Source organism: Corvus kubaryi, unplaced genomic scaffold, assembly GCF_017639235.1.
Source record: "Corvus kubaryi isolate FWS band 111438036 unplaced genomic scaffold, C.kubaryi_AGA036_p1.0 37256, whole genome shotgun sequence".
Classification (NCBI taxonomy): domain Eukaryota; kingdom Metazoa; phylum Chordata; class Aves; order Passeriformes; family Corvidae; genus Corvus; species Corvus kubaryi.
The window spans coordinates 2,440,842-2,465,278 of NW_024581076.1; the positions used below are offsets into that span (position 1 = coordinate 2,440,842).

A 24,437-nucleotide genomic window follows, 5' to 3' on the forward strand; every position below is an offset into this window, starting at 1 on the left:
GGAAGGAAGGAAGGAAGGAAGGAAGGAAGGAAGGAAGGAAGGGAGGGAAGGAGGGAGGGAGGAAGGAAGGGGAGGGAGGAAAGGGAGGGAAGAAGGAAGGAAAGGGAGGGAGGGAGAAATTAGAAGATACATAAACATATTATTCTAAGGATGTAAAAGAGGAAAGACTTGTGATTAATAATTTGCAGTTCATTGACATTCAGACAATATCATGAATGTGATAACAGGTTACTGCTCCTCTTGGCAAAGTCTTACATTTTCTCAATGGAAAATACCTTACATGTAATGAAAGTTAATGGTGTATGCATGTGTGTTTGTGTAGAAAAATGGCTTCTGCACAACCATAAATATGTTCCCTGAATTAAGTTTGATCTAGAAAAGAAACAATTTGATCCCGTCAGCAGATAAATTCTGTTTGATGGCATTTCTGGAACTGGGGCATCTTTCTACATTTGTCCTTCCACTGCAATACTCTTTTAAGCAGTGACTAGAGTGAACTCGGTTTTTACCCCATTCACCAGACACTGATAACTCCTCTCCGAAAACCTGATATGGGCAGGTTAATGTTAAAGTCCAGTATTAGAACCAGAGTCTGTTATCCTTATCTTCTTCAGCATGAATGTCTACAGACTGAACAAGAAAGCAAAAAAAACCAGACTATTTGAATAATATAGTACAAGAAATCCTGGGCATCTCCAGAAAGTGTGGTGAGATCATAGCTCAGGTATGATCATCATATCATAGATATGATCTATGATTTAGGTCAGCAATTACAACTCTTCTCAAAACACTGGGGCCACATTGCAGCTCTGCAATTGAGATTCATCAATTTTTCAGGAGCAGGTGAAAAACCACTGACCGGAGACAAAATTGTGAAAGGGCCTTACCTCATAAGGCCTAATGAATAGAGTATTTGACCAAGAAGAGAGGAACACCTTTCTTTTAAAGACTACATAAAATAGTCCTAGGAGACTTATTTCACTAACAGATCTTGGGATATCCAGCTGTGTAGAAACTTGTAGAAATAGGTAAATCTGAGTCACCTGAGTAATGTTTTAAATGCCCTTGATTATCCGAAGTGCCTGCATAGCACAAGCATAGGTATGAGACAGTATTTAGAAATGATCAGCATGGGACCAAACAGGATAATCTGCATCATCTAAGAGGAATAGAACACATCTGTTATGGCACCTGAATGTAGCTTATTTTCTAAACCTCTCTCAGTTCTGTTAACAACCTAATGTCTGAATGAATATCTTTGATATTTAGAAACTGGGGGAAAGTGACTATTTCAATTATCTGTCATTACCACTTGCTTATCTTACTAAATTTCTTGGTTTGATTTGGCCCCAAGGCATTTTTTGGGTTTTGGGGTTTTTTTCAGTTTTTACAGGTCTTGAAGTAAAGATATTCTAGTTATCATCCTATAACTGCTATGTGATGGTAGGGTTCAGTGGTCATGTTTATCATCCAGGGCTTCCCAAGTGAGGAAATGCTGCAACATTGTGGTAATGAAACACAACTGCTTCAAGTAAGATGACATTTTTAGGAGGAGAGAAAACATGTTTTATATTATTATAATAGAGAATTTGCATAATTCAACCATCTAATATATGGCATAAATTCAGGAGTGAAGTTTGCCATAAAAAAAAAAACAACCAAAAATGCTTTTATTGGCTGCTGAATTATACCAGTTCTCAAATGACTTCTCAAATGATTTCCCAGCAGACATGCCCAAACACCTGACACGGCTTGTAATAAAAGTTCTTTTATACTGACTTTATGCTATTTCATTTGCACTTTCAATTCAACATGTGTTCCTGATATCTTAAATTAAAAGAACTATGCTCTAGCTCACTGCTGACTTTGAACTATCTGGAATTATTTAGCGTAAACATGCAGCTAAGGCAGTGCAGTCCTTCTCTTCAAACTCTGCATCAATGTGTAAAGTCATGACTAAAAAATGGAATAGAAAGTATGAATTATTCATTAAATACTCTTGAAGAATCATAAAACTGCAAACTCTTATATTTTCTTACCGTTCCAAAAACTTTTGGAATTGCTGCAGTAAAGATAATTGAACTTAACCTTGAATAAGGACTGTCTTTGTCCTTTCATCTTTGGTTTCATGTATTTTAGAAGAAAATGAAGAACAGTCTGTGTTACAACTGAAAGTGTTTGAATCAATGAACCCCAAGATACACAAGATTCGAACCTAATTTTTGTAAAATGGGAATTCCTAATACCCCACCATCTGCTAGATTTAGCATTTAGCAGTCTGAATTATAGACACAAACTACTAACTTTTTTCCATTGCTAAAAATATTTGACAACTGGTTTATATGGTATCAGTTTAGATATTATAAGCTAAATTCAGAACAGATTTATTTGTGTCAGACCACAGAACAGAGAAAGTAATTTCAAGCAACAGAAAAAACTGGTATTATCTTGCTTAACAAGCAAATAAACGTTTCAGGAAAGAGAAATCTGAAAATGTGAGAAAATAATTTAATCTCCTTTGCAGTATAAACTTAATAATGCATGTGCTGTACAGTGTTCCAGCATGCAGTGTACTAGAATCAATGTATATACCTTGAAGCGCCTGTATCAGTCTCAACTTACCTCAAAAGGAGTCTTAAAGTTTCTCAGCTTTTAAGTTGACCAAAACATAGGTTAAAAATTAATTTTTTTTTTTTAGAAATGCATATGTTGCAAATACATACGTGTGTATGTATATATATGTATGTCTCTGCTTCTATAGATGCAAAACACTTATTGTAAATTTCAGCCACCTTTGTTAATTTGAAAATATGTTACACAGAGATTTAATCATTGGAACATATTTTGCCTTGATGAATTTGTGGGCTTCTTTTTTATTATATTAAAGGAAATTTTGAAAATATATCATATTTTGACATATGATAGTGATATTAAAATGAATAATATTTTTTTATTTCTTAGGAGTAAAGGTGAAAGATTATATCATAGGACCTGCTTGTAAAATAAATATTAGCACTGAAGTTAATACATTATTTCAGTGTTTAAACCAAAAAAAAAAGATATCTTCTAGCTTTTGTTGGGAGAAAGCAATAGGTTTCCTTTTAAATCAGTGTGAATATACTTCTAAAATATTTTCTGAATATACTGAACAGGTTAAACTGTCTAGTTCCGTGATAACAAAGGTAATGGGAAGATCCTTGAGAGTCATCACCTGAAATTCATAAAATAAGCATAAGCTTTAAACCAAGAAAGTAAAGAAAAAAAATCAAAACCAAGGTTGATAGTGAGGAGTAGCATCAGAATGTGATCCGCCTTTACCAAAAAGTGTCTTTCACTTTGTAGGACCAATTTGAAATGAAACAGCTTTGGTTAATTTTAATTACTTCTTCTTATATGCAGATTTCAGCAACATATATAGCCTTATCAATAACTCCTTCAAATTTCTTAATGTATCCTGAACATATTAATACCTAGGACTGTCAGATCATCAGGATGTATTTTGGTCTGTGATGTGTCAAGTAGGTACTTTTCTGAGTAGGGCCCGTATGCAGAGTAGAGTCATCTGTATTTTAGGATGGAAGGTCTGTTAGTCATCCCTCATTTTATTCTGCTTTAAAAGTTCTATCATTTTACATTCCTTGTGTAGCTTTTCTTTAGAAAATTCTTCCATCTCCACATGGGTTTAAGAAGTCTTTGGAACATGGGGGCAGAAAATGGAGCAATAAGTAAACGTTCTTCCTGGTCTTGTAAAAACTGCTTCTAAAGAGACATGAGCAGAGGAAGGGGAGAAGACCTGGAGGAATACTTCCTCCCCCCATATTCAAAGGCTGCCTGAGTATATCCCCTTACATAACTTGTCTGCTGTTTCTTCCCACCAGTATCTCAGACTGAGAAGATGGCTCCATGACTGATTAAGCCAGTCATGTATCTTGGAGGGTACTTATTTAAGAAAACATTTATAATAACCTCATTTCTTTTCTTCTTTAGAAGTACAGCACATAGAATTATCAGACACTGAAAATAATAGTGCCAGTGCAGCTCTAATGCAGGGGTTTGAACAGGGTCATATTTCTTTCCTGCCCACCTCTGTGTTCCCAAGGTTCCAAGAATTAATTCATTTTCTCTGTGTATTAATTGACCTGGAATTTTATCAAGAATGGTGGCAAGAAAGCATTGTTGAGGAGTTACCATATTGAGGAATTACACTCTTGAGGAATTACACTATTTCAGTTGCTACAGGATTTAAAGTACAGGAAATTTTATTCTCATCTGCAGTTTGTTATGATACCTGCATCGCTCAGCAAGAAGAACTAAAGAACATCTGATTTTTTTTCTTCATCAGTGATTGAGGGAGAGAATGAAAGTATGAAAGAATATCTACAGATAAGAGAGAGAAACCACACTTTGGCTACTGTCTGACTTGCAGGACACAGATTCCAGTTTTCATTCCCATGAGATTTAAGTACAGTACTGAGAAGTCGTATATTTTTAAGTGCAGAAGTGCTGTAAGGAGAACACTGGCACTCAAAGAATATTGGAGCACTGTTCTGAAGAATATTCAAGAATTTAAAAGAGCGATTTTTCTTATATTTTGAATGTTTTCCATATCCTTGCCTTTCTGGACAACATCAGTTTAAATGGTAAATCCTAATGAGAGTGCTTGCCTAGGTTGAAAACAGCAACTTAAAATTGTAAGGGGACCACAAACTTGCTGTTGCACTGCTGGTTGCAGTACACACCTGTATTCCCAAGACTCTGTGGTAAATCACTGGTCTTAAATAAGATAGCACTTAAAGCGACCCGTTTTATGTATCTTATTTTATCGAAGCCTCCACAAGGAACAGAAATACTTCCCTTGAGAAATTATAATAGTAAATTGAAATATATGCATGCTAACATATATGTTAAATATTTAATTTTATGTTCTTGCTTAATTTAGAAAGAAAAAATAAGGTGTGGAGCTCAAATCCTGTGATGCACACTCACAGAACTATCCTGTTTAAGAGCATGGGTCACAATTAGATAAAACATGGGTGCAAAGAAACCTGATGCCTTTGGATCCCTGCAGGCATCAGAAAACATACATAAGTATAAAAATGTGTGTGTGTGTGTGTAAATATATAGCTTATATCTCCATATGTACAAAGATATAAACATTAAATATTATAAGAAAATAAGGGCAATAAGGAAAAGGTAAGGGATATTTCCCCCAAAAGACCACACACAGCAGAAGAACCTGCCAATGGTTCATGAATCAGAAAATTTTCTTTCAAGGTCACACAGAGGGGTTGGATTGCTCCCCTGTCTGTGGCTTGAGGAGAGCCTCCAGCTATCTGTGGGACCATGGTGTGTTGCAAACTGAGGCCACAGGTGCTCCCTTGTCCTAAGGTCAGTGGCTTTGTCAAAAGCTGCAGAAGTCTCTGTCAGAGTGGCTTAGGGACAGGATGAGAGTGTGCCATGGTCTGGTCCTGCACCTAGCCTTGCATCTTTTTCTTTTCTTTCCAGCACTCCTAGACTGTGATATTATATTTTATCTACAGAGTCTCTCCTAGGGAGAAGACAAAATCATTAATCTTTATTAATATACACCCTATCCATATGCTTACTAATCTGCATGAAATAACACTTAAATTTAAAGCCATGATTTAGATTTGTTATCATTAATTAATTCTTGGTTTTTCTAAACTCCAGCTTGATATGAGTTCTGCTTATTTGCACCTACATTCATTAGTATTTTCTTTTGTTCAATGCAAGAAGCAGGTGACCAAATTACAAGAAACAATCCATATGATGGATTTGTATCAATATTTTCCTTTCATAAAATAAATTTTGCCAGCTGAATCCATTGCCCCTCTGGCATTTTAAGCTGCACTTCTTAAAATTTATTACTGGAGTTATTTTAACTTCAATAATATAAGTACATATCAGAAATCACTTATTGTGATTGGTTTGTTTGTGGTTTGTTTTTTTTTTTAATAATGCAGATATTTGGTCCAGAACATATATTTCTGTCAATAAACCCAAGCAAAACAATGTACCTAAACAGCAATCCACAATCCTTTGCACAGTCCTACAAGTGGGTCTAATAAACTGAGAAATCATGGGAAAGAGAAACTACTAATTGCAGCTGCTGCTATTTGATGACTTTACAAATTTGCAGGCTAATTATTTGAATCTATTTCAGCAGAAACATACGCACCTGAAAATAAAAGTATTTTCAAAATCTGCATTTGAATAGTAGTGTAAAAAGACAACAAAATGTATAGTAAGTGCGTAGTCACTAAAAAGGTTGAAAAGCATAATGGGGTCTTAAGTCATCATTTTACTGCATGATAAGAGAGTTGAGAAACCCCAAATGTAAGAATTTAAAGACATGGAAATTTGCATCTCACAACTAGCATACTTTGACCTGTCTCCCACGTTTCTCATCCTTTTTCAGCTGCCCAGCCTTTCTTTTCTTTACCAAGACTCAGAGCCCCATGTACCTTTTCCTGTCTACCCAAATTTTATGAGGCTGTTAGCTGTGTGATAAAGGTTGCAGTTCCCAAAACCGTGAAACCATAACATGTGGTTGAAGTTGTGTGGAGTTGGTAAAACAATGCAATAAGTAATTTTTAAGTCAGTAACCAAACCCTAAGTCTCCAGGTGTACCTTTTTTACCTCAAGCTGCTGTTGGTAGGACAAATACAGCAGGATGATATAAACTGCTTAATGTGTTGTGCTGTCCTCAGTAAGAACTGGAGGATGTCTATCACATAAACATATGAAACCCTAAAACCAACAGAGAAAACCCTGCTTCATTGAAAGTAGCAGGACAATGTCACTATCTATGTGCACACAAATCTTTAGGCTAGTGCTTTAAAGATGAAGAGCACTGTGCATTTAAATCATCCAAGAGTCTGAAGTAAGTCTAAAATTATTAAAATTCCACAGACTTCTGGTGCACAGTGAGAATTTTAGTTATTCAGACCAACACGGTCAGGAATGCTCTTCTTGTGACCTTTTACTTTTCTGGAGGCTTTCACTTCTCACTTCATAATATGAATGGATTGGAATCATAGATATGTTCTATGGGTCTATCCAGCTTTTCTAGTTCAGAAATGTAAACTCTTATCAAGATGCAGGTACATGCCAAAATTAGAGGAGGCAGTGGAGGAAAATGAAATGTCAGATTTACTTATATATTATTTAATAATAGACACCATTTACTGCCATTAATTTTCCAAGTGATTTTTCTTAGCAACTCCTTGACATAAAGGGGAAAATTGTGTATTACTTTTCTGTGACATAAGCTGCTGCAAGCAGTAGGAAAATTTTTGTTTATCTTGCTCTCTCTAAGCAGAGTTAATTCCTCTTAAGTCTCTTGAGCTTCTCACTAGACTGCAGGCCAAAACATGTCTAATGAGAAAGCCATTCTTCGGCATAACAAACATTTAAATCATACTATGTGTTTTAGTCTTCACTTAGTAATGTTTCTTCTATTTCTTCTTTATCTTTTTTTTTTTCTTTTAATAATTGTTTTTTAATGCAGCATCTGAATTAATGGAATATGAACCTCAGGAAAGCAAATGCAATTATGCATACTTTAATCTCACGTTACAAAATCCATAACACATTTACATTTCTTCAGCTTTCCTAAATTGTAGCACTTCTTTTTTTCACAGAAAGTGTTGATTATGGGCCAGTGTTTGTACAAGAGCCAGATGATATGATTTTTCCGACTGATTCTGAGGAAAAGAAAGTGTCTCTGAATTGTCAAGCACGTGGAAATCCTACTCCCACATACAGGTACCTGTTTTAGAACTTTATTTTTTTAAGTTTTCGGAATATTAGCCACTGCAATCCTACTCTGAAAATCAATGCATTTTGGTGTGAAACAACAGAAACAGCTCTGTGACGCTAATGTTTTTCCTGATTGAATGTTTTTTTTCTGATTCTGAATAAGCAAGAAGAATAAGTGGCAGTGATTAAAGGAATAGCAATATTTTAAGTTTCAAATTATGTGCTCTCTGCATCATTTCTATCCATGTGGAGAGATTCCTTTTGTCCAGTTAATTGACTGCGACAACTGACAAAAACAAAATATTTAATTGTTTGTTTTTTTTTTTTTATTTCGAAGCATCTATAAAGCTACAAATTACTATCCCAATATATAGGGAAAGCAGCAAAGTATAGGTACATTAAATGACATGACTTTGCACTACAAGATACTATGGTTGAGCCAAATCTGGTGTTTTTTCATGCACAAGTCTACCATTTTATTCCCATGCAACTATCACCTGTTGCTTATTTTTCCATACAGACTTGTATGCCACAGTTATCTATTATTCAGACCTGTGATGACATACCTGTGAGCCTCAGAGTGCAGTTTATTGATGGTGCACACTTACAGGTGGTAACAGTATGTTGCAGTCACCTTACCCATTTGCTGTATCTGTCTCTGCTCATATTTTATGCAAATTACAAGTGATGTAAGAGGGCTCGGGAAACATATGGTTGGTTATTTTTTCCATATACTTTTAATCTTTCCTCATAGAGTCATTCTGCAATTAAAAAGGGAACATAAAGACTCTTACTGTGTTTTGTCATAGGTGGCAACCATCAGTTCTCCGTTTTGTCTTTTGCCTTTTACCCTTATTTGACTTGTGGATTCTTCAGAATTCTGGTTGAATTTTCCTTAGAGTTATTTGAATCACAACACTTGCATTTCTATAACTTGAAGAAATTCAGAATCAGTATCACCCATAGACACCCCCACCACAACAGTACTCAATCTGCCTCTTTGCAATATATGGACTCATTAAGTGGATCTGGCACGTGACACAACCTCTCCAAACAGCACAGGCATGACTAATACATGTAACATGGGATTAGAAATGAATATCCAGAAATTCTTCAAACCGGAATAGCATTAATTCCTCACTATGTGGTACAGAAGCTATCTTGCTTGCTTCTTTACTGACATTCCTTGTGTAATTTCTGCTAATTACTGGTGATTTGTTAATAAAAAAAAGAAAAAAAGTCTATTAGTTCCACACATTGTAAAAGTGCTGTCAGTCCATTAAACATAGAGTGTGACCATGGGGAAAAGGCACAAATTCCCCCCCAAAGGAGAGTCCTACATTCAGGTCTCCCAGACATCATTATTCTTGTAGAAATTTTGTCTATGGAGAACCTATGCCAGCTCCTTTCTTTCTTTGTCCAACTTTTTTTGTGTTTTCCCAGCAGAATGCAATCAACAAATACAGACTTTCAGCATATTTTAAAGGGTGACTACAAAGAGAATAGGGGTCTCTTGTCACAAGGAGCCACATGGAGAAGGCAAGAGGCAACATGGTTTCATACTCCTCAGTAATCAGTGAAGGTTTTCAAGATGCAAATGAACAAGATGCTTGATTATCTCATCTAGGCTCCATTTTCCATATAAGACTGGAGCAAATGATCGTTTATCATCCGTTCCAACCTGGGCTGGTTTATAATTTTGTGATACCTATTTCTTCAGTTCTCCAGAGATTAATTGGTTTCAGCAGCCTCATAAAGAAACTTTCCTGACTGTTGCTCATGCAAGGAGAGATTTAACCTGAAAGGCCTAATTCAAACAGCACAGTTTAACTTCTCCTTCTATTGCTGCCACTTGGCTGCACAGCATTTACAATGCACACTACCATTCAAGGGAGGGAAAAGAGGTAAAAATTACTCTCTGAGGAAGATCCTATTCTTCAGGACAAATGTAGAGGGAATTTATTCTCAAAAGATCTACAGATTTACAACATTTTATATATGCCACTGCCCAGCCACACTACCAAAAAACCTGTCCAGCTGGACTGGACAATAGAAATCTTTATTTACGTGTGCTCTGAGGCCTTTGCTGCTAAGAATTATTTTCAGCCAAAACCAAAGCACAGTAAAACTTTATTTAAAGTTACATTATTTAAAATTATATTAAAAGAACATTTAAAGCACTCAAAAATATCAGTGTTTCCTCTGCCTTTTAAATTAATTTCTTTAGTCTGTGTAATTCGTGACACAGTGTTCATAACCTGTTTACAAATTCTCTTTTTTTCAGGGACATTACTTTGTTTTAACAAAATGGGTAATTCTCACATAATTTCAGATGTTGTTCTTCCTTTCAAAGTGCTTTATTTCCCCTTGTCCAAGCTCTACCCTGAAATAAAAATTTTTAATTTTTTGAGTTTCAGCCATTAAGGTATTTTGATGCATAGATTTAGGGGATAACTCCCTGAGATAAACTGATTCTGTTTGCTTAGCATTTCTGCAAATCATAGTTTAGCATCACAAGTCAGGACCAGTACAATGAAGAAGATAACTGTGATCCCCTCAATGAGGAATTCAGACATTCACAAACTTCCTGTGCGATCTCACAGGTCACCAGTGTTACTGAGCTACAAGCAGGTGTTGAATTCCCTGAGATGCCACTTCACTACACGGCTTTCCCTGATTGTGAAACACTTCATGTACGATTTTACTTAGGCCCCACATACACTGGGTAGTAATTTTTTGTCAGTATCATTTCCTGTTAGAAAAGGCAGTTGAAAAAGTTTTCTAAGAATTATTTTTTGTCTTCTGAAGCCAAATTATAGTATTTTGAAATGTTATCAGTCACTTTTCTTCAAGAAAAAATGCATCTGAATTTTCCTAACAATCTATGTCCTTGGAACTGCTATATTTTGGGTTCAGTCCTTCCAGATCAGTCAGGGTACCAAGAAAAAAGTCACCTGATTCAATTTTGTTTTTCCTATAATGTGCGTAGATTATATGAGGGGAATACAATCACTCAGGAAGGACCCCAAGATAAAGAGGCAGGTAGTTATCAAGATCCAAAGTAAATCATTCAAAGAAATTCAAGAGATAAAATTCAAAGAACATATTTTTGCATTGAACTTAACTGAAAATGAAACTAAGGAAAAAAAGCTAATTAAGCTCAATTTTGTGGTAGTTTTCATTTGGAAATGCCAAAACACTCATTTCTTTGCATTTTCCCTGTTTAAATTTCCTTTCATTTCAAGATCAATTATTTTTACATTTTTATTTCACATATATAGACAAGGATATATGCATAAAATGTTAACTTTTTTTATGATTTCATTCAAAATATCAAATAACTAATAAATTGTTCAAGATTAAAAATTCCTTTCCTTTTTAGCTCTTCTACGTATGAATCTACCTAAAATTGTAGTAATCCTACCAAGCTTTCCTCAATACTCTTTAAAATATTAATAAATTGTCAATGATGTCTCCTTTCTTACATTAAATGAAGCTGAGGTGCTCTGCAATCAAAAGTCCAATTGTGAAAAGAAGGAACAAATAGTAGATTCACAGTTCATCTAAATTCTGACAATTCTGACCTTTGGATTAAGAAATAGTCACAGCTACAGTGGCTAAAATTGCTGGCTGTACCTCATTCACCATGAATGTTAACAAGATAGGGTGAATTGATAATCATTTTGCTGTGTTAAAGTTGTGTCTGGAGTTTAAGTGTTGCCAGGTTCTTCCAGTCTTTGCTGATCTCTGGCAAAGCTTGCAAGTTCCTGGAAATTTCCCAAGTCAACTTTGAAGCTGCAGAATGACAGCGAAAGAGTAATGAAATATCTGGGCATTATAATAATTGCACCATATCTGTTTACACTGCTCTTCTTCGCATTCTTCTTAAAATTTCATGTAATTACACTTTGACAAAAAAGCAGATTTAAAAGTCTTCATATGTGGATGTTATTCTTTAATTCAGAAACTGCAAACACACACACACACATATATGAGGCTATTCCAGACTGCCAAAGTCTATTAATCTACCACAAAAAATATTTTCTCTTGCAGCCAGTGGACTATTACAGAGTTTGTTGCTTCAATCTTTTGAGATGAATGAGGGGCTGAGGCTTTTTGGCAGACAATATCTGGGACCCATAAAACAACTTGCACAACTGAAAAATTATGGGACACTTAGGTTAATTCTGAAACCTCAGAAAAATAAGTGTTCATTCAGGAATTATTCAAAACTTTGCCTGAGTTGGGATACTTCCACTTTCCTACAGCCTGGCCCTTTCCATCTTATCTTTACTCCCATCCTTGGCTTTACTGCTCAGGCTTCTCATTTCACTCTCAAACACCTCCCTAAATTAGCATTCCCTATTCAGACTGTTTATTTGATCTTAGTTTCCATGTACCTAGTAGCTGCCCGGATCTGCCCTTGGCCACACACCAGTTAACTCCTGTCTTCTCTTCCAGTCTTTGAATTTTGTGTATACTGATTCAGCTGATATTATTTTGCCTTTGTCTGTTGCCAAAATCCTATACTGCATAACAGCCTATGTACATCAATCTACCTCCCTGCTCTTCACAGGTCTTGCTCTTCTTTCTTCTGTATTTAAATGAGGTGTCTCTGTTTCAAATCAAATGCTGAAAGAATGGGAGAAAAAAGCTTGCTTGTTTGCATGCAGTGTAGACTCAACTCTGCTACCTGTAAGCTCAGCTGGGCCTGATGTCTTAGGTTTTAGCTTTTATATTTTTCAAATCCTGTACTGTTTAATGTGCAACTCTGAAGTTTTGTGTGGCCTGTTAGCTGCTGTTCTTTCATGCTGGTTAGACATAACAAGCCTCTCTAGGTTTGCTCTTCAAGGACACCAGACCCCAAAATGAGTAAACTAAAGCCTAGATCGGTGGCAAACTTTGGGTAATTACATCATTAACTGAGGCTATAATTGGAGAATTAACACTCATATGCAAATGGACCAAGCTTATAAAAGTGTGAAGAACCCGTGACCCAGGGTCCATCTTGGGTATAGCCTTTTGACTGCCCAGGGTGTACCTTTGAAGGCCCTTCAAATAAATACCTACTTTTATTCTCTTATTTTTGTCTAGTCTCTGTTTTTAGGCAGCCACCTCAAGGCATCAGGCCTAAAGCTTTAAAGACAGAATATGAATTAAAACTTTGATTATCATAAGCACAGTAAAAATCCTATTTTTAACATAAAGGATGTCTCTGCTATGCAGTTCTCAAGTCTTAAGCCTTTATGAACATTAGTTTTTTGGGGAAAAAGAAAAAAAACAGAAAAAAAGAGATCATTTTTTCACTCAGCATAGGCAAAACAAAGAATACCCTTTTTCTTCAGAGATTGAAGATCAGGTTTTGTTTGTGTTTTTTATTCGCTTATGTTGTCGAATGCCTCCATTCAAGATTTTCCAGAGTAATGGATTCCTGCACAGGACATATTTTAATAGTTGTCCTCATTATTACAACTGGAGCTGTCAGATTCTCTGTACTAAGCTTAATACCTTCACTCAGTTATTAAATGCTCAAGTAGGTTTTGGTTTTTTTTTTTCCCTAAGATGGCTTCGAAATGGAACTGAAATCGACGTTGAAAGTGATTATCGTTTCAGTTTAATAGAAGGAAGTCTGATCATCAACAACCCCAGTGAAATGAAAGATTCTGGACAGTATCAATGTTTAACTACCAACATGTTTGGCAGTATTTTAAGCAGAGAAGCCATTCTTCAGTTTGCATGTGAGTAACACTTTTTATAATACTGATAAATCAGACCTTATATTTCTTGTTAAGGCACTAAATTGTAATGTGAATATGTTATACAAGTGACACTGACATTGTTGGGCTAGGATCTCAAAATTAGAAATAAAATACTTAGCAGGAAAATGTGATTTTCTGTAGACTTGTTACTTTAAAAATAGAACCATCAGGGAAAATAACTCTAGTACATGATCCCAGATCCCAAATGCTGTATTTTAATGGCATACTCGAATACTCTGCAGTGATGTATTTCACTCATTGCTAGTTTCCTGAAACATCTGTCATTTTGCCACATTTCTCAGCAGGAAAGAAAGAACAGTAAACTTAGGAATAGAATGGGGTAAAGTTCCTGTATATCTGTTGGATAGTCTGCACCTCTATATTTTTTTATGTATATATGTATATAAATATATATGGTTTATGTCTGTGTTTTTGCATACATATCCAATGTACTTTCATACATTATGAAACTGAAGGGGTTTTTTACGGTCATTATGGAAACCAAAATTGTCTTAGCTTTTGAAATTTTTCACTACAATATACTTTTCAGAAGCTATCAACAGCTCATAATCCCAAGTAAATGCTATGGTCTATCAATAGCATACTCTTTTTCAAATGTACTAGCAGGAAGAACTGGGCCAGGATTTACCCTCCAACCCTAATTTCCCTTAAGCACTTTATAGGAAGGCAGCCAACATCATTTTATTAGTTTATCTAGATAAATTTTACCATGAGTGGCTTTTAAGAGTAGGGGTGCAAAAAGAAGTCCATCCTAGTTTCTCAGATCCCACTGAAAATAAGACATTACCATGAAACATGAGGCAGATCTTCAGCTGGAACAGTGGGTTTAAGGAGAAGTTGCCATCTGCATGTCTACTAACACATCTGGTGTTGTCAAGAACTCAGCAGATCTAGTGTGAAGTCTGATTCTCCCTTAATCCACCCCTCCCTGGTCAAGTCAGACCTCTTAAATCTATTGCTTAAGTCTTATCTGCTGCAGATTTTGTCAAGGTGTTTGTTAGGAGATCATGGCACTATCCACCTACTTCTGAGCTGGGAGGAATAATGATATTTGTCACAGTTTGCTCATGCCAGGGCAGCATGTTTAAAACTCTAAGCATCACAAGAGTATCACAGTATTACTGGACCTCAGTCTTAAATGGAGCTTTTGAGAAAATTCTGCTGCATTTTATCGTTTAGACAAGAAAACTACCCTGCAACAAATCTCTTGTTTAGAGAACCCAAAAAATGGTAAATATACATAGTTCCAGGTGTCTGAAGCTCAGATTTCTGTTCTGAAAGAGTAAGTCTAAGAGGTGCCCATTCAACCTCCAATTGAAAAAGAAAATAATAATAATACAGGGAAAGTGAGAGCTTGATCTCAAACAGCAGAAGGCCTATGAGTTTCAATAGCTACATCTACCGTTCATTCAGGCCCCCATGTTCTTATAATTACAATCTTACCTCCTCCAATAAAATAAATTTAGATAAAGTAAAAAAAAAAAGAAAGAAAGAAAGAAGAGACTAAGTTTAGTGGGCTTATTTTCATTGGATTTTTTAGTTTCTATTATCTTACACACCTACTTTTGCAGGTATCAAAATTATTACATTGTGATGTTTGGAATGTGATTTCTGTTCATGAAAGTATTTGTAAATTGTAATGAAAGTTTCTCAGTAAAGTTTAATGGAGGTGCACTGTCTGGGAGTGCTGAGGTGTAGTAAATAATGCTGCAGGACTTGCAAGAGAGAAAGGGCTGCTATAAGGACATGAAAATCTTTTTTAAATAATAGAGTAATAACTGGTTGAAATTCTTTTAGAAGTTTGTGAGAAGAGCAATTTCAAGTTCAATGTGTATTTGTAGCTCAATTTCAATGTAGCATGACCCTCTCTCTTCCACTCTTGATTTAATACTTCTTCAATTCCCTGACCTTAAATGAATGGTGTTCATGTTGAAAAAATATTTGCATTATGCAACAACTCAGATTTTAATGTTGTTTAAATTAATTAATGTTTAATGATGTCACCACAATGTAAACTCATACTACCATATCAAAAGCATGTATCACTGAAAAGTTGTAAGTCAGATCCAAGGGCCACCTTTCCCAGTGCCTCACCACCTTTAGAGTGAAGTATTGCTTGTTAATAGCTGGCCTGCATGTCTCCAGCTGTTTTCAATAAGACAGAAAGTAAAGCATTGAAATAGATTTTTTAAGGAAAGGTTCTAACCTTAAAGTAATTAAAGTAATTGGTGCTCTGCAGTTTTACTGGGCTCTAATGGCTTGAATGGTAATCTATAATCCCAAGGATAAATCAAAGCATTTCTGACTATGAGATGTAGAGCTACTCATAATGGCGTTCACTTTCCCTTTCTTTGCTGAAAACCATGGATTCCAAAAGCTTAGAAACCTACCACTTTCACAGGAAAAAACCCAAAAAATTAAGCTCATGGATTTGTTTATATGCATGGGTTGTACCTCTGTGGAAAATAGTTATAACTTTGCAACTTGAAAATTCTTCTAATTAAAAAGAGAAATGGCATGCAGCCCAAAAGGGAACAACAGGCACCATTAACCAAGGCCTTTGACATCATCTTATGGAAAAAGCACATACTATAAGGTGTCTATGCAAAAATATCTGAAATAGGAGAGCATGTGTGTGCCACTGACTCTTAGTTCTCTCACAATTCCATGGCCAAAAACCCAGTTGCTATGGTTATTATCATGTAGTTCAGCATTGGAGATGCATTGCAAATATAAATGTTCATGTACTATAATGTTTGTATATGTGTGCACAGTTAAAATAGGACTTTGAAGTACTTACGCAATTTCTTTGGGTTTGAAAGAGAAAGACATATAAAGTGAACATTATTCTGTATATGTTTAGACATAATACTTGAAATAACCCACTCTATCACTGGTTTTTTTTATGGAGTAAAGCTGAAGACCAGTTATGTGCAGTTAAAGGTCTGCTTGAAGTTTTAAACTACCACATCAAATACTTATGAAGATTTAAACTCAATCAAAGGTCTCTCTTTTTTTCTTTTTTGCATTTCCTATGATGTCTCATGCCCAAGGTTGTGCTGGCTTATACTATTTTAAGAAAGCAAGCAAAAATAAAAAAAGAAGAAAAAGTATCTCATGCTGTAAATGAAATTAGAAGAATATTTTTTCAATAAAAACATAACCTGATGCAAAATTGAAAAAATATAGGTTTCAGCATGACTAAATCTACCTGCCTTAGTGCAAAACAACTGCATATATTTGTATGTGGTTCCACAGCTTCTCTTTGGAACAGTGTCCTACAACTTTGGCTACCACAGTGGATGTATTTTGTGCTTACCTTTGCCACATGTACAATCTCTATATTCCATTAGGTTACAAAACAAAATTGCTGGCCTTTATCTGTGGGTCATTCAGCCTTTCACAAGCCTACCATCTCAGTGATATTTACAGCCTGGGCTAGAAACCTGAAGAAGTGGTAGGGGAAAACAACTACTCACCTGTCATTTATAGAACTCCTCACTGCAATATTATTAATCCAATTGTCACTGGCTTCTTTGCATCATTTCCTTTTTTCTCTTACTAAATCTATTTTTTCCTTTAATCTACGGAGAAGAGTATTGATTAGACACAATTTCAATGTCCTTTTCTAATGGATGATCCACAATAACTGTCCAGTGATGTACAGAATAAGAAGTCACTCATGATGTAGACATACAAATCAACAGTTTTCTGAGGAGACAGCCTGTGCACTGCCCATTCCATCACAGCACACTTCTGTCAGCCTTTTAATTGACTTCACCTACTAAGAAATGAGCTTAGTGATCTATGTTTCCTTCTTGCCATCATGCTCCCTGGACACATTGTTGGGTATATTTCATAATTTCCTCGCATTAATTTTTTAGAAGTTGATTTATTTAAACCTTCTAAACATGAGAAAAACCTTTGTTTCTCATGTTCATTTCAGAAGATGCAGAATTGCAAAACGATATTACAATAGCAACATTTTCTTCTAAATCATATCAATCTAAACAGTTTTAGGTACTATAAATGAAAAGTGATAACTGAAGTGAGAAAAGAAATCAAAATACAAGTAGTTATACTTTCATTTTCAAATATGTCCCTGATCATCCTGTAACACACTTTTGTCACTGCTTTGCTCTGAAAGCATCACAGCAGCATGAAGAATGTTGCTATGTTAAAAGTAGCTACAGCTGCAACAGTGACTTGCACTACAAAATTTTTGGATTATTTTCTTCATTATCTCAACATGCCATTTTAAGAAAATATATGCTTAAAAGACACCTGAAAACCGCATGTAAATGCCAGAAAAAGTAAATTGTGTGTAGAGCCGTTTGCATTTTATTCATAAATAATTTATTAATTAAAGAGTATCAGATTCACTGAATCTGAAATGAATGTGAATTTGTCAAACTCTACTAACAGTTTCAGCTGTTGTTTCAGATGTTGTTTCCAGCCAGTTTCCCACATAAATGTTCAAAGCACTTGCACATATCTACTTTAAAATTCTGCAAATTTAGCCCTTTCTTTTGTTAAGAGGATCAGAAAAAAAAATTAACTGAAACATATGTATTTTTCATATAAAAATGTTGAAAAAAAACAAGTTTTTAGTCAAATTAGAAGTCTGAAAAAATGAAACTATTTGAATTTTAGCTGTGGTGATACCTACTTTGTTGTTTATAGAAATATTCGACATATATAACTGAGTTCAATGGTGCAAAATGCTAAGAACTTTGGCTCTAGTCTAAAAACACATTTCATCTTAAAGCATAATCCTTTTGAAGTTGATGGGGTGATGTATGTTCTTAAAAAACATGAGGCTTCCTAAAGCAAGATTTGAAGCAATCTGTATGGATTTGTTGCCAATGTCATCATGATAGACACGTAATAGGTTAATTAAGCCTTCTGTCATTAATTTCTTGATCCTTTCTTCTTAAAATGAATAAATACCTTAGAATAATAAACTTTATTACTTAAAAATCGCAGAACTCATTATAACTCCTTTTAAGCAGCTTTTCTCAAAGCACTCATGTTGGAAAAGGTAGATCTTTGTTCTCTTCTGTGGCTGTGGTGAATCTTCAATGAAAATTTGCCATCAACCTTGCTTTACATAGGTGGATCCAAGTCTGAAAGCAAGTATGGAAAAATAAATAAAATAAGCAGGTCACCTAAAACTGTGAAGACAGCATCCACTCTTTCTGAAAAAAATGGCAAAATTAATGAATCTTTATCTTGTTCAAATTTCCAAACAAATCACTTACTATTGCCAAACAGTAAACCTTCTGGGATTTCAACTGTATTCGGGAGTGCTATCCAGTGAAAGCTTTGGGAAAAATATACTGCTTGTCTTCTGGAACTCCCCTTCCACAGCAGGTCTTCAGAAATGGTCTCCTGACCCTATCAACAGTGACTTGTCTGTAATAGCATTAAGATCTGCTCTGGTAGACCTGCTCTCTGTTTCTGTCCCTTTAGTTCTGCTTTTGAAGCTGTCTGGAAGTTGCAGTCAATTTCCATTTTTCGATTACTACATCAGCATTTAAAGACCAACTACCTTGCCTCTCCATTAGATCACTTTAAAGAGCCAAGGAAACCCAATCCTTTCCTGTCTACAAAAGCAGGTATGTTTTTTCATCAAGAAAAGAGGACAGTGGAGAAATTTTTATCTTCTATCTGTTGTCTCAAAACAGTATCCTGTGAGTTCCAAAAGGGGCTCATTATGCTAGTAAAATAAGCATTCCCTAGCACTGAGAGCAAATCATATGGAAAGGTCCACATCCATAATTCTAAACTGTTTTACCTTTTAAGACATGGAGTACTTCTAAACTCTGAGAACAGCCCCTAGTCAATTCTGCTAACACCCAAAATGTGACAAGAATTGTCTTGCAGAAGGTTGTGGTCCCACCAAAGAGTCCTGTGGACACTTCCAACACAGTGACACTGTCCATGATGAAAATCCAGTGCAGGAGATTATTTCTTGATACCTTTCACTCTACCAGTATAGATAAAATGTTATTAGACTTTCTTTGTTCTCCTGATATTAGACTTTCCTTGTTCTCCCAAAAGAAGTTGGTTCCTCTTTGTCCTTACAAACAACTCACTCATTCCTTAACTTCAACCACTTGAATTTTCTGTGATGAAATCATACATGACCTCAGCCTGAGAGGGATATTTTGACAACATCAAGAAACAAAACGCAGGAAGCTCTAATGCAGAAAATATTTTTTTCTTATTTAGAATTAACATTTATCCTTTTGCATGAAAGTACTAAAATGAAGGCAGTGTGAAAAGCTGAGGTCAGATCCCAGATTACAGACATCAATACAATGCAGATTTGATAGTCATTAGAATAAGTTACTAGCTTCAGAAAGGGGTATCAGTTCTGGATGTTCTCCATTGAGCAACATATATTATCTCATTCCATTTGAATTGCACATTAGCATAACTTCAATCTCATTGATCCTCATATCCAGCAAACACCAAAAAAGTTATGATTATTTCCAAGTATTCAAATGGAAATGAGATTTATTAATCTTGTCAAGTTCATTTATTGCTACATAAGTTTTGATGCCAAAAAAAGTATTCTGAGGTTTAAGTTCTGCTTAGTCTTTTACTCTAAAAATGTACTTTAAACAATACATTTTATATTTCTTGTTCTTTGGAAGAATTAATAGAAGTCAGTCATGTAGAGAAGCACAGTTTGAAATGTAATTACTGCAATCATTTAAAGATGCATAGTACATCTACAGACTTCTCATTTTAGCGCTGTGCATTTCTCTGCAGGACTGGAAGGCTGGTGTTTAACCTGCCCATAACCTAGCTCACCTATTTTTCACAATCTAATCTATCATGCTAATGAATCATTAGACTTGGCATTTAAATATAGATGACAGTAATTAAGAGTAGCATTACTAAAAAAGAAGAAATTTTAAAAGGTTGAAGGAGAATTTTGTGCCAAGACCAGACAATACTTTCTAAATTTCCCTCTGAGTTCTAGCTCAGATTCACTTTTGGAAATTACTGTGTCATCTCTCTAATTACATCCTTCCAGGTGTGGCATATGGTGGTGAGTGCTACTGTACCTTCTTTCAAATGAAAGGTTTTACTTGAAATTTCTTGCATGGTATCTGTAGTGCCACCATGGCATTCCTGCCCTCATTTCTCTCCCTCCTTTATCCTGACATAGATGTATTATGGCTTTCCTGAGAAACAGATCAGGCTCCTGATCTCATTGAAAAGTAAAATTGTCTGACTGGTTATTCTTCTGCAGGGGCACAGTTACCTGTGGTAGTACAAAAGAAAGAGCAGCACAAGCTTGGGAGGGAAGAAGAGAGAAGTGGACAGGGCATTTAAGCTGACTTAGGAATAGCACTCTTTATAAAAGCAGTGAAGTCACTTTTGATGATGCTTTGGAACTCAGGGAGGAAAACTTCTAGGAAAGAGTTGAGTTCTGTCTAAGTTAATAACGCTGAATAAGAGGTATGAAATTTAATAGAAACCTACAATAAATGAAGGAGATTGATCATCAAGGAAAACATCTGGAAGGCTGTGAAACACATGGACAAAATGAGAATTAGAAGTCAAGTTTGCCTGACAAAGGAAATGAAAAATAATACAGATAATTTTTTTTGTTAGATTACTAAAAATTAAAAAGAAAAGATGGTGGGATAGAATTAAAGTTAATTTATATATGACCCCAACTTCAATGGCCACCTTTGGTTTTCTATAAGGACAGAGCAGCTTATACATCTGTTTTCATATGAAGCATGAGATACCAGTAACAGAAAATCAGGCATTCACTTTGGGAATGGGAGAAGACAAGAATGTAAGAGTCAATCCACACTTTAAACAAACTAGTTCCAATATCCATGAGTTCTATTCATGAAATTTAGTACTTCAGTGACTAGACATCACAAGAGTGTGCAATTCCAAGGACAAATTGTCTTTTGTCCTTCTTGATACTTTCATTAGTGTTCACAGCACAACTATTAATTAAATCTCCTCAAGTTGCCAAGATGTCAACATGGAAGTTGTATTATCAAATGAATAATTATATATTTTATTTATAATGTTTTGCATTCAAAATCATGAACCTGGTAATATAACTGTTGATTTGTTTATAATTTCTTGTAATTATTTTGAGAACAAAATCAAAATAATTTCCAAAAATAAATTCTCAACAGTGACAACGATCATATCAAAAGCTTTTTCAGATGACCACCATGTGATGATAATGTCAAGTACTGTAACATGATAGTCTTAAATTCTGTGAGGTTGGGTAGTTGTGCTACGCTTGCCATCAGCAGCCAGCAGTTTACAATTTCTTTTGTACTGGTTTTAAATGTCAGATGTTAGAAGTTGCTTTCATAGAACATGGTATATATTTTAAAAAGAAGCAAATCCTATAAAATGTACTGTAACCTGTCTCCATATACAAACACACCCACACACCCACACACACCGAGCTAAACAATAAAAATCCCCCAAACAAGCCTTTTAATTAGGTTTCAGCCCTATATCTCATCAAGCATAGAAATATGCAAAAATGTCCTCAGGATTCTATAAATATGTAAATCCTGAGCCCACCCACACACCTACCGCACTAATTAAAACAAAATGTATTAAGTCAGGAATTTATATACTGTGTGTCTAACTACACATTAAATCTCACAGTAAATTTTATTAGAGTTGCCAGGTCAAATATCCAAGCTACAGGATGAAGGATTTATCATTGTCTATGGAGTCTGAATTTTGCCTTGGATTCTGGAGTCCTGAAATATAGATTTGTCACATAATTTTTTTTTTCTTCTTTTTTCTTTTTTTTTTTTTTTTTTTCATTTTAGACCCACTAGACTCTTTCAGGTCACAGAAGAATTACTGCTCACTTACTGAACAGTATTCCATTTTCTCTTGTTCAGTGCCCAGCCCCCTGCCTTCATTAATTCAATCTATTCAAAACCTACTCTGCAGATGAAATTAATTTCCTCAGAAGCTTTTTATGGTGCTCATCATTACAGCATCTAAATGCTTCATGCACATTAATATGCTTATTTTTACAGTGTTCCTGTGAACTGAGTAGTTATTGCTATCTCTTTTTTATAAATGGAAAACTAAGACATGAGAGATTAATGTAAAGTATCCAGTAATGTGGGGAATTGTACACGAGCTCAAGGGGAGCTGGTTTTCCCAAGTGCTTAGCAGAGCCAGAACTGATCAGTCTCCTATTCATCACTCTGACCAATCTTTTTCTCAGCCTTTGTATCAGTCATATCTCAATCCTGCATCTGGTTTCTGATCTCTTTCCTCCTATCGATTAGGCTACTGATCCCATTTGCAGTTTCCTTACTTACTGAAAGCATCTGTTTGATCAAAAATGATAGTAGCATCTTTCTAGCTCTATTTTAGTCTCAGTGTACTCATTTTGCTCAATTGACTGCAGCTCCTCTGTCTCACATTTCCCACTTCCAGGCTCCTAAGCTCTCTTGCCTTCCTTGTCCTTATTCAATACCTTCTATAACATGCTTTTTGCTTCCATAGCCTGCTGCATCCTTAAGAGACTAAATGGACACTTACTTATTATTTAACTAAAACTGAGAGTAAATGAAACAGAATCTTCTAATGGAAAGATTTTGCCATCTTAATCACAGTAGTTGCTGTCTGTGGTGTTTATAATAATGGGTGGATTTCTTGACAGTACAAATATCCATTGGCAGAATATATTTTTTGAATTATAATTTTTTTATATATATTCAGTCTAAATAACTTACATTGCCATTCTATTAGCTCTCATATGCAAAGTGGGACAAATCTTTGAATGGCAAATGGTTACAGTACATTCAGTAGGAACTTCTACTGATAATTCAGTGTTTTCTCTTTTAAATTATTAAACTATTACTGCAGATCACTTTATAATGAAACAGGTGCCCCTTGGATAAATTTCTACCTGTAATGACATTTCTATTTAAATGCTTTCAATTTATAAACATTTTTTCTTACTATGAGACTTCAACCATCTCCTTCACTCATTAACAGAGATTAACTCTGGCCTGTGTTTTGGTTAGTGACTGCAAGACTTTGAGATTTTAAGTCAGCCTTTATTCAGTCATATCTTCTGAATTCCACTGTCTTTTTTTCCTGTCTTTGCCTATATTCCTCTGTGGTTCACAAATGAAAGACTATTGCTCCATTGAAATGAAACCGTAAGAAATAGAGAAAATCTTAGCATATGATCATCACTAGCCATGATGTGCCACAAATGTGAGAAAGAACTCTTTTAAAATTTTTCTTTGTTTCACTGCTGGTTATACAAGGCCTGGTTACATGTAATACTCCAATATTGGGAAATGGAACCTCCATTAATCTTTAATTAAGTCTTAAAAGTGTCATTACCTCATTAAAATCATATCTGCTAAAAAAAGTGAAATTATCATGTATAAAATATGTCAGTGAATGTAAAAGTTGAACAGAAATATTGGTAAGAAAATAATAGTTAGCTGAACAAAAGAAACTAAGTATTTTCAATTCAAGATTGCCTTGTGGCAATCTCAACAGAGGAGCCAATCCTTCAAGTACTTTATCCTGCCCAACACAATTGCCAGCAGTTCACTCTAAGGCTCTGGAATAGCATTCAGGATAAAAATCTTTGATGTATATTTTGATCAAAGTTCTCTAAAATATAGAGAGTTCTGTACTATGTGAAAAAAGGATGTTTAAATACTGGGATACCAGTTCCACAGGAGATTTAAGCACTTCCTTTTTTCTTAGTCTAAAATTGGTCTTTTTTATTATTTCTTCCATGGTAAAATTCCAAAGCAATTTTGGAGTCAGTCAATGAAATATATTTTTTTTAATAAAATTGAATTGTTTTGTACACATTGG

The 24,437-nt window shown here is 35.1% G+C and overlaps 1 protein-coding gene across 6 annotated transcripts in view; it reads left to right on the plus strand.

Moving 5' to 3' along the window:
• Window positions 1-24,437, plus strand: part of CNTN5 (contactin 5) — a 619,355-nt gene that overhangs the window by 378,531 nt on the left and 216,387 nt on the right. For all 6 annotated transcript variants that reach the window (XM_042023751.1, XM_042023752.1, XM_042023755.1 and 3 more), the window contains 2 exons: window positions 7,665-7,788; window positions 13,345-13,520. In XM_042023751.1, coding sequence (XP_041879685.1) covers window positions 7,665-7,788; window positions 13,345-13,520 — 300 coding nt within the window. The remainder of the gene's footprint in view (window positions 1-7,664; window positions 7,789-13,344; window positions 13,521-24,437) is intronic.